The sequence below is a fragment of the Balaenoptera acutorostrata genome, chromosome 6 (genome assembly GCF_949987535.1).
Source record: "Balaenoptera acutorostrata chromosome 6, mBalAcu1.1, whole genome shotgun sequence".
NCBI lineage: Eukaryota > Metazoa > Chordata > Mammalia > Artiodactyla > Balaenopteridae > Balaenoptera > Balaenoptera acutorostrata.
Window position 1 is genome coordinate 67,689,616 of NC_080069.1, and position 14,402 is coordinate 67,704,017.

Sequence of the window (14,402 nt, forward strand, 5' to 3'; positions counted from 1 at the left end):
TCAGACAACAGGGCAAGGGCTGCAGGGGTGTTCAGAGGCTCTCCAAATTACTGCTCGGCGCTATGGCCTAATTATATGTCCCCCGTGACGCAGATAAGGTAACCAATGCCTTGCTTTAAAGCAGCACGCACAGAGATGTGCATGAATTTACCACTGTGACCTTTAAAGGGTTTTGCCTTAAAAAAACAAGTCATTTGGTATTGTCTGATCAAACCCTCCAGCCACAATAATTTTAAGCCAGAAGCACAAATAATAAGTAACAACTTGCTGCCTTTTATTCATTTCATGAATATTTACTCAGTAACTACCACATATGTACACATACACACACATTACAGAACTGTAAATCTTTATACTAGATTATTAATCAAGGTTGTTCAATTTCTATAAAAACAGGTAATGTTAAAATACTAAATCAGCTTATAAAATTAATAATTGTACAGTAGCAAATATACACATAGGTTGCCAAATTTCATTGCTTTATTCACAAATAAGAAATTCAAACAATTTACCAAAAAAAATCCCTAGGAATGTTTTTAAAAGCAATTAAGAACTTCCATTCTCTCAGTCTCCAACTTACTTCTTTCAACCAAGATATTATCTTTCTGAAAATGACAAAAATGAAAATTTTCTCCTTATGTTTATGTCTTCCCTGTAGACCAGTGGGTTCTCAAATGGGGGTGATTTTACCCCCCAAGGGATATCTGGCATTGGCTACTTTTTTCCAGTTTTATTGAGAAATAATTGACATGCATCACTGTATAAGTTTAAGGCATAGAGCATGATGGTTTGATTTACACATACTGTGAAATGATTACCACTGTATGTCCAGCTAACATCCATCTTCTCATATAGATACAACAAAAAGAAATAAAAAAAGAAAAAAGGAAAAAAAGTTACCCTTCTGATGAGAACTCATAGGATTTACTCTCTTGGGAACTTTCCTACATATCCCATAGCAGTCTCAGCTATATTCATGATGTTGTCATTACAGCCCTAGTGCTTATCTTATAACTAGAAATTTATACCTTTTGGTATTGCCTGTTTGGTCAGGGATGCTGGTGGAATCTATGATACACATGACAGTCACCCACAACAAACAACTTGTCTAAAAGGTCAAGAGGGCCAAAGTTGAGAAAGCCCAGTCTAGACTATAAGATGCTAGAAGACAGAAACAATGTCTTACTCAAAAATGTACACTAAGTATTTGGCGAGGTAAGGTAATAACTGTTTGGTGAAATACATTGATACTGACATCTAAATCTTATATTCCCCGCCCCCCCATATCTGTGTAAATAAGAAGGTGGGTGAACAATCTAGCATCTAGAAAAGAGTTGGCTACAGCTCCAGAAAAAAGACTGAAACTGACACTAGGAGACACACATACATCCACTAAATAGACATAGTAAAATAATCCATCTAGACTTAGGTTGGCCTGGATGAAATACCACAAAACTACTGCTCTGACTTCTAGCTGGATGTGCACTTATTAGCTTAATTAAACTTCAAAAGAATGCTGATGTTAGGAACACTTGATTATATGTTCAGGGCAGAGCATCCTATTTCCTGGAAAGGTGCATTCCACCCACCCCACACACAAGTGATCACTTATAAATTCTGTTATTCAGAGACAGCCTGAGTCCAATCACCAAGAGACAGTGAGCAAGGCTGGGGCACAGATGCCATACTACAGGAGATGTAACAGAGTCATGGTGCTTTCTTGAGGATTTCTGGTGAAAAAGTCACCCACGCTTCTTTCTGGCCATTGTCCCCTTTCAAACTATCACAGTATTTTTGAGTGATTTTTTTTCCCCTCCCAAAATGAAGTTTCCCCTTGTATTTTCCCACTTAAGATAACCACTTTGAGCATTCTGATAAACATCATTCCAAAAAACTCGCCATGCGTATAAAATTATATTAAAAACAGAAAAAAATCTGATCTACAGCCTGCTGTTTTCATTCAAATATGTGTCATGAATACCTGTATGTCAATTAGGAGCTCTCCATTGTCATTTGAAATAGAGTTTAGGTGATCTGAAATTCAGTCAAGACATATTCTTTTAAAGGTGCCAATTGTTTAAGGACGGAAAACCTTCTATAAAGAATATGTAACATACACAATCAAGGTGGCAACCTTTTACCACTTTCGGATGCAACCATCAGATTTCAGATTTCTGAAATACAGCAAATACAATTTGCTGACTGGCACGGAAATGATCCATGCTGCCCCTCCCTGCTGTTCCCTTAAAACCCCTTTGAGACTGGTGTGAGTGACGGCAGATCACTAAGGAAGCATTTGTGGACAAGAGAAGCCAAGCACGTAGGTCCTTAAAGGGAAGCATCAAGAGCAATGACCACTATTCCAAGGGGCATTAAACTGAAAACAGAAATCATCTTTCAGAAGAGAGAACCAAAGGTGGTTGTTAAATGTAGTGTTTGAATTTTTGCAAATATATATTACTTGTAAATCAGAAAAATATTAAAATAAGACATTTGTTAGTATTTGTCACACTAAGCATTAAATGTTGTAGCATGTCATGAACTCAACATTTTTCTTTATAACCTGCCCTACAGTCCTAATTCTGGCAAATGTTTTTGTTTCTTTTTGGTGTTTTTTTTTTCCCCAATGAAAAATATCTTTATTAGTTTTAATGGAAAAAACTAATGCATTTTGTTCCACTCATAAAGGCCCAAACAATATTCACAGATAGAATATGTATCAATTGAATAATGAAAACAAGTTTATATAAGTAAACAGCAATAGTTGAAAAGCAGTTTGTGCATAAAATGTAATGTGATATAAGGTTTATTGTATTCATTCTTTTTTCTTCTTTCTGCACCAATTTTTACACAACTTTTCACCCTTTTGGGTGTTACGGTTTTTGCACTCAGAATGCACTTATAAACAAAGTAACAGCACAGTAAAACGAAAGAAAGGGCAAAATAAAGGCTAAACATGAGATTTCTTGAAAGCAAGTAGAAACAGCAGTCTGAAGAGTCACCGAAGATGACTTCTGCCTCTCTCTCGTGTCAGTGTTTGTTTTCTTTTTTAAACTGGTGAACAAGATATAAGATTTCAAACTTTTTCCTACGGAAGTCCATGAGCTGAACAACCTTACTCTCTTCTGATAGTCACTATGAGCTTTAAAGGGCCATTGAAATGGCCCAATCATTTCCATCTCATTCACAAAACTTCCATTACCACACCCCAAGCATCCTTGATCCCACCACTCATATCTGCCAAGAGCAATCATCAGGCCCATAAAGGGCCACATATTTTCTAGCGATGTGAAATTCCTGATGGAGCTATAGTGGAACATAAGTGTTCACTGAAAGACAGCAGAATAGATTCTAAGTTCCTGTGAGACAGAAGTCCAGAGACAAAGCACCCAGCTCCCCAGTGGGGGAAAGATGACTAATAACAAAGCAAGTAACACTCGGGTAGAGAGTTACAGCTCAGCCTCTGAAATAGTGGAAAGACCCCAAGTTAGACGTAACAAGGGCTGAAGAAACTGTAGGGTATTAAGTCCACTTGTAAGACAGGCTTCAGTATTTTAAGGTCAGGCAATTTAACTTTAGGGAAAATTCTCATTAACTATGAAATATAAGGGCCTAAGCTAATGATCTGTTGGCTCACAATTTAACAGAACTCCAAGGTTACCTCAATCTTGAGGATGTTAAAGGCCTAACTTTTCAATGAGAAAAATACTCTTAACAAAGAGAAACAATGGAAAATAACCAGCCAGAGAGTTTGGCAAATTAAATGACTTGTCTCTATTAGCAGGAAAATCCCTTGGGAATAATTAAAGTTTTTGCATTTCTCTGCAAGTCTCTTCTTGGTGAAGAGATGACGAAATAGGTTAGATGCGTTTTGCCAAGTCAAGGCCAACCAAAAAGAGGCAAGAGAGAGAAAAACTAAGCAATTCAAACAGACATAGTTGGATAGCTCGGGTCAGTTCTAACAAACTTCACCGGATAGCCTATAGCTTGAAAATTCACATTAATCCAGGAAATGCAGTATTCCTTTGCCTCACTGAAAACAGAAGCTGAAGAAAGTTATAGGCATACTTAAAATATAACAGGAAAAGAGTACGTACAGATAAGTAAATTTAGGCTAAAGGGGAAAAAAAGGTAGAATGAAACAATGAAGCTAAGAAAAAAATTACCTTGGAGTGTGTGGATAAATAGAAATATTCAGAACTTGAAATTAACACTAATTTATGAGGGAAAAAAAAAAAAAAGCTTTGCCACTCACCAATTTTAACCTCTGTAAAGGTATTCTGCCTACATCTATCTGTGTCCTTTCTGGAACATTAGTGAATCGGACTTCTGGGACTGCAACGGCGCACATGACATGGGCCCACCTACAGGAAAGGAGACATAAATGTAAACAACCGTTCCCTAAACTTGTGTATCCCATACTTCAACCAGAGGATGGCAATTCTCTCGGATGGGAAACACACAGATGAGAAAGAAAGCCCAAAACCTATATCCATCACAGATTCTTTGAATTTTAAACCTACTGGAATGATACCTGGATAGATTCAGTACCACACCTGCCCACAACTGTGACATGAAGAACTAGGTGAAAACCAAAGAACACTATCATTATATTTTTCTACACGTGACCTGCAAAATACTGAAATGTAGGTCTGCTATTTCATTTGATACTGAAATATAGAGGTGTTTAATGTACTTAAGCTAATTATAATTAGTATGTGGCAAAAGATTAGTTCAATTAATAAAAGGTATAAACCGGGTATACCACATAATCTTTTTTACATAATACGAATATCATGAAGCAAACTAGAACAAATAGCAAAAGTTTTCTAACAGAATTAATACCGATTAAGTCTTTAATTAAATTGTTTCTTATTGCAATCCTACTATAATCAAAGGAACCAAAAGATAAGGAGAAATGAAATTTAGCTTGTTCCCTTGTTTCCTACTAAAAACCTAGACTATCTCCTTTCAAATTCTGAATTACTCCAGAAAAATGACAACGTCCTCATTAACACTATTAAGTCTCTCAAAAATCTTATGCCTCAAATAAATATAGAGACTCTTGAGGTTTAAAGAGATTTTGAAAGAATTATCGAATTTGTCAACCTATTTTTAAGTCAAAGCATATTATTTCACTCTAAATATAAGACTCCATCCTGCCTTTAAAGACCACACGGACAGAGGGTGAGTGTCAACCCCATCAGGGCATTCTTTCATATCTAAATAAATACTATACTTCTATAGCAAACACTACTTCTTTGTGTCCTGCCCAAAGGAAGGAAGAGAAGTTCTTGTCACCTCTGTCTTTACAGGAACTGCCTAAGTCATCTCGCAGTCTGCATAACCCGTGTAACATCCTAGAACTAGTCAATGGTTTTCAGCATCGTGCCAATGACATTAACTAAGACTGTGAGAGATGAACATCCAAAATTAAGCAAATATACAGCTTCTTAGACTAAACTTTATCAATGTAGGAATAAGTGCCTTCACTCTTCCTTATAAACAATCAGAAACATGCATATGCACATAATTATGCCAACTCCATCATTACATGACAGGACATGACATTATTCCAAGGGTACCAACTCCAGTGCCCATGGGGCCAGGCAAGATGTAACCAAATACACACATACTGGTAAATCATGGTAACCCGAGGAGCGCCTGCCCCATTTAGGCCAGGTTCTCATCCTAGCTTGTTATTGTCATATAGAGATACACAATCATTTATTAAGTAAAGATGAACATCTGGATTTTTATATAAAATCTCTCAACTTTTAAATTTTGAATTAAATTCATAAAATGGTGTCAGTCAAATAAAACATATCTTGGGGCTGGATCTGGCTCTCAAGTACCATAATACAACCTATACCTAAACCATTTCTACATGTTTCTATTTCCATAGGAACCTATAATTTGCTTTGGCCCCATTTTAAATATTTAAATCGGGTCATAAAAATAAAATTCACACAAAAATATAATTCAACAACTGCCATAGAAACAAGACTTTCTTTTATGTTCACTTATGACTCTCTTCATATTCTCCAACTGTCCCCTTTAAATTGCAAAATCAATCTTTTCTCCCTGTGTTTCTATTTTAGAATACACACTTTCTTGTTAATTTGCTGGTGTTAAAAGTAAATGGTTTTATTCTAATAGTATGATTATAATTGATTTTATTTGCCTGAAGATAACAGATTTCACTGTTTTCAGGCATATTCTGTTTTTATTACAATGAAAGCATTCATCATGTTAAACACAAGGATTCCAAAGGCACCTAGAGGATATGGGCTCTCTTCAAACTCTGTTAGTGAAAGAGGGGTTATTCCTCATGATGTCAAAGACACAGAACAGAAGCTGACTTAGAACACCTTTGCCCAGCAGAGGTGAACATGCTGTCAGTAATGGTTTCTGGAGACATGCACAGAAGCCCCACCTCAGACCTAAACAGCAAAAGCTGTGGAACAACGTGTACAACAATGAGAGGCAGAGCACACTGTCACCCAGAGGTTCAACACTCAAGAGAGAGAAGGAAACGATGAAATTCAACACAATTCATGTACTACTTACTTATTGTTCTTAGTTTCCTTAAGAGCACCCCCTCTCAAATTGCAGAGACAGCACTCCTAGGGCAGAAAAAACACCACACAATTATTAGAGCCATGTAATAAAAGTCAGTACTGTTTATCTAAATATCCCCATAAATGCTAATTTTTTATTTTAAAATTAAAGTTATCAGGAACTTCATGAAGGACTATCTCTAAACAGTTCAAGAAGAGAGAGGAAAAGAGAGGTAGGAAAGTGAGGGGACACCCAAAACTGTTCTCAGTGTATGTATCTCCTAGGGGAAACCATCATTATCCTAGTATCATGTTCAATTGCCATCGCTGGGGGAAAGCTGTGACACAGAGAAACTGGTAGGTGGGGAGATAGTTACCAAAATTCTAGAACAGAGAAATACACATACAACTCGGTTCCCTTGAGTTCTGGGAATCCACTCCTGTATACAGGATGGCTAAAAAACGTTATTGGCAGGCTTCATTCTGATATGTGGATAAGAAGGAAGCTCTTTTTAAAAGACACTCTTCACAAAACTATCTCTTGGGTCTTTCTATGGGCAAATAGTGTTGGAAAAATTGCTCTGATAAACCCAGGCTTTCCGGTCCCAGAAAACAGTGCCATAAAATGTTTTCCTTTATCTTCCCCACGTAAGTTTATATTTTTGGCACTTCTATGTGTCTTAGATTGGCACAGACTTTTCATTCCAAGATGACTCCCTTTACTACAAACATAGACTTTACCATTTCTCATTACAATTTTATGAAAAAGTCCACGAGAAAACAGGGCCAGAAAGTAATGCAATGCCTTTTGTTGACCTAGAATTTTTAATTAAATACCTAAGTAAATTTTTTATTTTCAACCTCAAGCTTGTCCTCCCAATTTACTGCACTAATAGTCTGGGGGTTTTTTTCAATAGTTACAGGTTATTTTGTGGTGTTTTTTTTTCCTCCAAGCTGTCTATATAAAATTTCTTTATCTGTTCTTTAAGGTGATCTCCCTTAACTGATTTTGACAGCTTTGCTCAGCTTTACAGGGAATCCCTCTAACTTATCTGCTATTAATAATGGGGTGTCATACTTCACAGCTTTTCTTTTTCTGAGAACACCATCAAAACCACTGAGGAGGATTAACATATCTGTAGAACTCTTGATAGGCAGCAAAAAAGGCAAAGAGACTAGAAATGTTCAATGGTTTTACTTGTCTGGAAAGTCTCTGCACACCTATTTGAAATTTCCCTGGTGATTATTAAAGGTTCAGAGTAGCAAAAGCTGCCCTGTGTATATCCATTTGAATCCATTATAAACCCAGCTCAAGAAGATGATTTGATGGAGAACATTCTCTATTGCAAAGCCATATTCCAGTGGCCTTTGAAAGGACTGGTTTTGATGAAACACACAATGAAAGGAAAATTTCACAATCCAAGTACTGAAAATGAGAAATCCAATCATTCACATTATTCAATAATATCCAAATTATTCAATAACAATTTCATAAAATGTTACTGATTTTATTTTTTTCAGTAATTTAACACACTTTCTACAGAGAGAGGATGAAAATGAAAACAAAACAGGAGGTCAAATGTTTTCACTGAAACTAGCATAAAGAGATGTTAATACAGAAGTGGGAATGCAGGAAAGGAGAGCTGTGGACGGTGAGGAGCGCAGACACTGAGAGAATTAGACGTCTGATTAATGAAACTAGTGGTGAGAAGACGCCTAAAGGGACGAGTGAGCAGAATTAAACATAGCAAAGCAGCATGGAAGCTGCTTCCATGCACCTGATTAGGATCATGAACAGGTACACGTGCTGCAGAGCCAAATATAACAGAAGGAAACAGCCTCTGAAGTGGAATCTGTAGACTCAAGATGTTAAGTGGAGTTGAGAAGACTCCCGCCTGCCACAACATGAAACTTGTTCTTTCTAGGGTCACAAGCGACCTCCAAGTCACCAAATCTAATGGATATTTCAAGTCCTTGGTTCGCCTGACCTCTTCGCAGCATTCAACATTGGCGACTGTGCCTGTAACAGTTTCTCCCTGTGGTTTCTATGACCCGACACTCTCCTCATTGTCCTTCTCCATCTCTAGTTGATACTCAGCTTCCTTTACAGGCATCTCTTTCATGCTCCTTAAACACTGTCATTTCTGTAGCAGGGCCTATTCACTCTTCTCTCCACACCTGTTTGCTAGGCATTTGATCTACTCCCCTGATTCCCAAAAGGCCTCTGACTCAAACATGTCTCCTGAGATGTCTCACTGATAGCTCCACTGGCATCTCAAATACACGTGCAACACTGAGCTCATGTCTTCTTCCCAAGCCAGTTTCCCAGCAGTGGCATCAACCATCCAGTCTAGCTCAGGCTTTAAGACATAATTTTCCTCTCAATCTAGGTCCAATCAATTGAATTCTGTCAGTCCCACCTTCCATGAGTTTCCCTCTGACCCCAAACACACCAGACACACGCTGCTCTGTTCTTCATTAAACTGAACACATCCATGACATTTCAACCTAAATGTTGATTTCTCAAAGAGGGCTCTCCTTATCCCCTGCTCAGTTACTTCCCTCTCGTTACTCTTGTTTACTATTTGTTGAATCCCTCTGCTGTCTTCACTAAACTGTTAGCTCAATGAGTGCTGGGAGAATATGTTAGGTGACTCTTTCTCTATCACAACAGCCAATAGAGAGTGCACCCTCCATATGAATTTGTTAAATAAATGAGAAAATATGGCAAAACAGGGCAGAGCGAAAATCTTGAAAACCACCAAAGCATCACAAAATTGCCAAGACCATTTTCACATATTGGTGGTGTACTAAGGAAAGAAAGCTTCAGGCTCCAGTGACTTAACATGGAGTTAAGAAACAGGCGAAGTGAGAGTGGCATGGACATATATACACTACCAAATGTAAAATAGTTGGCTGGTGGGAAGCAGCAGCATAGCACACGGAGATGGGCTCGGCTCGGTGCTTTGTGATGACCTAGAGGGGTGGGGTAGGGAGGATGGGAGGGAGGCTCAGGAGGGAGGGGATATGGGGACATGTGTATGCATATGGCTGATTCGCTCTGCTGTGCAACAGAAACTAACACAGTATTGTGAAGCAGTTATACTCCAATAAAGATCTATTTAAAAAATAATAATAAGTTATACAATGAGAAGAATGCAAGCACTGTTTAAACTCTTGGTAAGTATTTTACAAAGAAATAAAACTTTAAAATTCTGCAAAAAAAAAAGAAAAAAGAAACAGTGATTTGACATAGTTATTTTTGCCATGATTTACTTGAGTGAGAAATCATATTTCTTAGTAAAGTACAAAAATATTCATGGCCAAGTAATTTTGATTTACATGATATTATATGATATCATAGTTTCTATTTGATTCCCTTAATTTGGGAAAAATAACTAGGAAAGAAAAAAGTCATGTCCAGTTACATCAGTTTTTTTGACTCACCATCACTCATATGGGTGAAACTAGCTGGTCTGATAGAAACACAAAGATGTCAACCTGTCAAGTCATTCATTTGTAAATTAATTTGAACTAAATGCCTATGTTCATAGCTCAGTAGAAGACAATATCAGATAGGACAATTTTTAACCTTTCTTTCCTTTGTCTAAGTAGTACTTTATCGTCAGAAAACAAAAAAATTTAATAGATTAACCCTTACCTGAAAAGTAGCCCAAGTTTTCTTAAGAATCTGTACAGATACACAGATTGATATACAGAAAGGTTGTATACAATGTGATATACAGAAAGGCTGGCACCTACCAAATATACTAATTGTACTAAGTACTGATCATCTTCAAATTCAGTGAAAGAATTGAATGAGAAAGTAGGAAGTGATAGTGTCCTTCAGGGCATTAAATCATTGAATTGGTTATCAGTAATAAAAATTCTTCCATCAGAAGAACAGAGACTATATTAAAGGCCTAATTCATTCCAGATACCATGCCAGAAACATCATGTACTTCACCTCCCTTCCTTAACATGAGCTTATTAGGTAACTAATATCACACTTCATAGATGAGGAAACTAAGATGCAAGAGATTGAGTTACTTGATAAAATCATCCAATCCAGGGGTAATCAAACTTCTTCTGTAAATGGTCAAATATTCACTAACTTAGGCTTTGCACAACTACAGAGTTACTGCAACTAATCAACTCTGCCATTGTAGGACAATATGTAAACAAATGGATGTGGCTGTATCCCAATAACAATGCTATTTACAAAAATAGGCAGTGAGCCGGCTTAGACCCACAGGTTGTAGTTTTCCAATCCCTAACAAACTAGCAAAAGGAGTAACTGGGTTCAAGCTCAGCCCTTCCTGACCACATGTCCATGCTTTTTTCTCCAGCATCTTCTGCCCCATGTACAAGGCAAGGCACAAGGTAGAGAGACAAAATAAACAGGAAACTGTACCTGCCCTGGGAAGCTCACAACTGAGAAGGGGTGAAGACCTGTGTGTATTTAACCATACTATGAAGAAAATAATGACAAAGGGCATAACCAAGTCCCCATTTCCTCATTTCTATAAGTAACTAAGAATTCATTTTTTAAACTAATCCCCTCAAAAGAACTCATATCATAAAAAATTGTTACCAAGCAGCATATATTACATAACAATCTGTGTTCCCATTTGTTTCATTAACCTAGCTAATAATAAAACTTCTCATTGGTATGATATTAAATTTATCTCCACTTCATCCTTCAAAAATGATACCATTTCAGGCAAAAGCAGTGTTTTAGTTGGTCTGTGCAATCAAACCTCAGGCTAAATGAATCCAATTTAAATGAGAGGAAGAACAGTAAAACTAGGGAGCCAGCCATATCCGGGTGCTTAACAAAGTGCAGATGGCCAAGGTTCAAATCACAGTTCTGCCATTTACTAGTGATATGACCTTTGGTCAGTTACTTACCTACCCCCTACCCCTCAGATATCTTACCTATAAAAGAGGAAAAAACTACTACTTCCCTAAATGAGTTTATAAATATAAAGCAACTCATAAACACACAATCAATACAAGAAGAACAGTAGTTAAATATGTGAAAGGTTAATTGTGGTTCCAGACCACTATAACATTGTCAATGGATGAGCTGAGTATAGTAATTTAGCAGGGAATAAAATATGGATCTGTCATTATAATTCTCTTGAGGTACGAAAAGCAAGACAAAGAAGTAGAGAGAAAAGAAAACTCTCCAGGAACCCAAAATCCAGGTAGCTGGGCTCTAAAGCAAAGAGAAATCTTTCCTAGTTTTAAAAGCTGCCAATCCAGCTATGGAAACCAGACAAATGCTAGAGTCTCCATAGTCTCAGAAACAGACACTGCTAAAGGCAGAAGTCCTAATCCCACCCTCAAAACACCTGACATCAGAGTAGACTGAATCAAACAAAAGCTGCAAAAAAGCCCAGACCCCACTCAGGTGCAATCAGGTTCACTTCGCTTCTACTCCAGAAATCTGACATACAAAGGGGCACACTCTTTTTGGAAATAATAATATTAACTTCATTTGCTACAGACAAAATGTCCACCAAACAATCAAAAAAAAAAGTACAAGGTACACTAAAAAGCAAGAAGATATGACTTATGATCAAGAAAGGAAATAATCGATAAAATCAGACACAAGATAGACAAGATATTGGAATTATCAGATGAAGAGTTTAAAATTAGTATGTTTGAATTGCTAAAGGATCTAATGAAAAGAACAGACAACATATGTGAAGAAATAGGAAAATTTCAGCAAAGTCATAGAAATTAATTTAAACACAAATTAAAATGGTAGAAATGAAAAAATATGACATTAGAAATGTTGAATTCAATAGACAGATTTCAAAGCAGACTGGAAATTGGCAGAGTAAAAGCTCAATTAATTTAAAGACATGAATAGGAAATATAAGGAAAAAAGTAGTTATAAGAATTAACAGAGATCTAAGGGAAAATAACAACCAATCCAATTTATGTATAATTGGAGTCCAAGAAGAACAGGGAAGAAAGAATGGATGATAAGAAATATTTGAAGAGATAAAGGCAGAGAACTTTCCAAAGTTGATAGAAGACATCAACCCATAGATCCAAGATGCCCAGCAAACCACAAGCAGATGACTACAAAGGAAACATATCTAAATACTTAACAGTCAAAACTCTGAAAACCAAATATGAAGAACATATCTTAAAAGCAGAGAAAAAAGACACATTTAGTAAACAACCATATAAATTCCACCTAAAATCCAACCAGAAACATTGGAGGAAAATGGCAATGGAAAAATATCCATAAAATACTGAAAGAAAAAAGCTGGCAACCTGAAATTCTATTTCCAAGGAAAATAACCTTTGAAAATGAAGATAAAAATAATCTCATAGAGACAAAAATTTATGAGAATGAATATACACTATAACAACCACTACAAAAAAATCTTCAGAATGAAGGAAAATGACACCAGCCTGAACCATGAAGTGGCAGGAAAGAATGAAGAACACCTAAAACGGGTAAATATAAAATAAAGCTTCAGTATCTTCAAAACACACACATACAAACAAAGAGAGCAAGAGAGAGAGACAGAGAGACTATACAGGTTTCATTTAAAAACTTGATTGTTTCACACAAAAATAACGATACTACGGAGTGGAGTCTATGCAGAAGTAAAATGTAAGATAAGACCACAAACAGAAGGGAAGTTAATCAAATTATATTGTTGTAAGGTTCTTACACTGTTCATGAAGTAGGATGATATTATTGGAAGGTGGATTTTGATAATATAAAAATGAAAACTGTAATTTTCAGCAACCACCTATAACAAAGACCTTAAGAAATTCCCAAATATTAAGTTCGAAGGAATATAAGCTCACAATAAAAACTCAAAAAACATCCAAGAAAATATGGTTACATAAGCAGAAAAAAAAAAAGACAGTAGAATTAGATGCACATTGAGCTCAGATATAAGGTGTAAAATAAGCATTTTAATATGTTTAAAAATTAAATATGGGTATTAGGAATGTAAGTGAGAGACTATAAATAAATAACAAATCAGATTTTTAAAAACAATATAAAAATTCTATAACCAAAAAAAAACCCTGAAATTAAAAACTTAGTGATATGTTAAACAGCAGACTACTCTTGGTTGAAGAGAAAATTAGAAAACAGAAAGTTAGAGCTGGATAAATAACCAAAAATTAATACCACAAACTATTCAAAAACGAATTCAATTGAATGTGTGTGTATGTATTTCTGATTCATAAAAATAAATTCCAATTGATTTACAGACCTAAACTCAAAAACAAAGCAGAACTACAGAAGTATTAAAAGAAATTTTAGGCAAATATATTGATGAATTTAGGATAAATATGACTTCTTAATATAACATTTAAAAAACAAAAGGCATGTAGAAAACATTAATAAAGTTTGACCACATCAAAATTTTTAAATTCTAAAAGATAAAATACTATATAAATTAATATAAAATAAGATTAAAAATTTACAATAAAAAACAAAGATTGTTATCCAAAAAATAATTTTTAAAAAGCCACACTTTTGAAAAATAGGCAGAAAATTCAAAGACTCTTCATTGCCAATAAATACATGAAAGATACACATTTTCAAGAATAAAGAAAATGAAAAATGAAATAATGAGTGTTAACCTCGGATTTTTAAATCAGAATATCTATAGTCTGGGGGTAGGTGAGTTGTTATGGTGGCTGTGGAGAGGAATTCGGCATTATCAATCAAATTTTTAAATGTACATAAATTACGACAAGCAATTCACCTTCTTAGAATCTATCTTAGCTAAACATTTACATCTATGCAGAAGTAGGAATATACAATGACTATCATTTCATTTCTGTTCATAATAG

The 14,402-nt window shown here is 35.8% G+C and overlaps 1 protein-coding gene across 8 annotated transcripts in view; it reads right to left on the reverse strand.

Moving 5' to 3' along the window:
• The window catches only part of KDM4C (lysine demethylase 4C), a 409,893-nt gene that overhangs the window by 134,925 nt on the left and 260,566 nt on the right, over window positions 1-14,402 (reverse strand). For 7 of the 8 annotated variants that reach the window (XM_057548130.1, XM_007189029.3, XM_007189030.3 and 4 more), the window contains 2 exons: window positions 6,571-6,626; window positions 4,256-4,364 (listed from right to left, as the gene is read on the reverse strand). In XM_057548130.1, the coding sequence (XP_057404113.1) occupies window positions 4,256-4,364; window positions 6,571-6,626 (165 nt within the window). Of the gene's footprint in view, window positions 1-2,704; window positions 3,055-4,255; window positions 4,365-6,570; window positions 6,627-14,402 lie in introns of those variants that run through there. The other variant, XM_007189032.3, reaches the window with a different exon arrangement.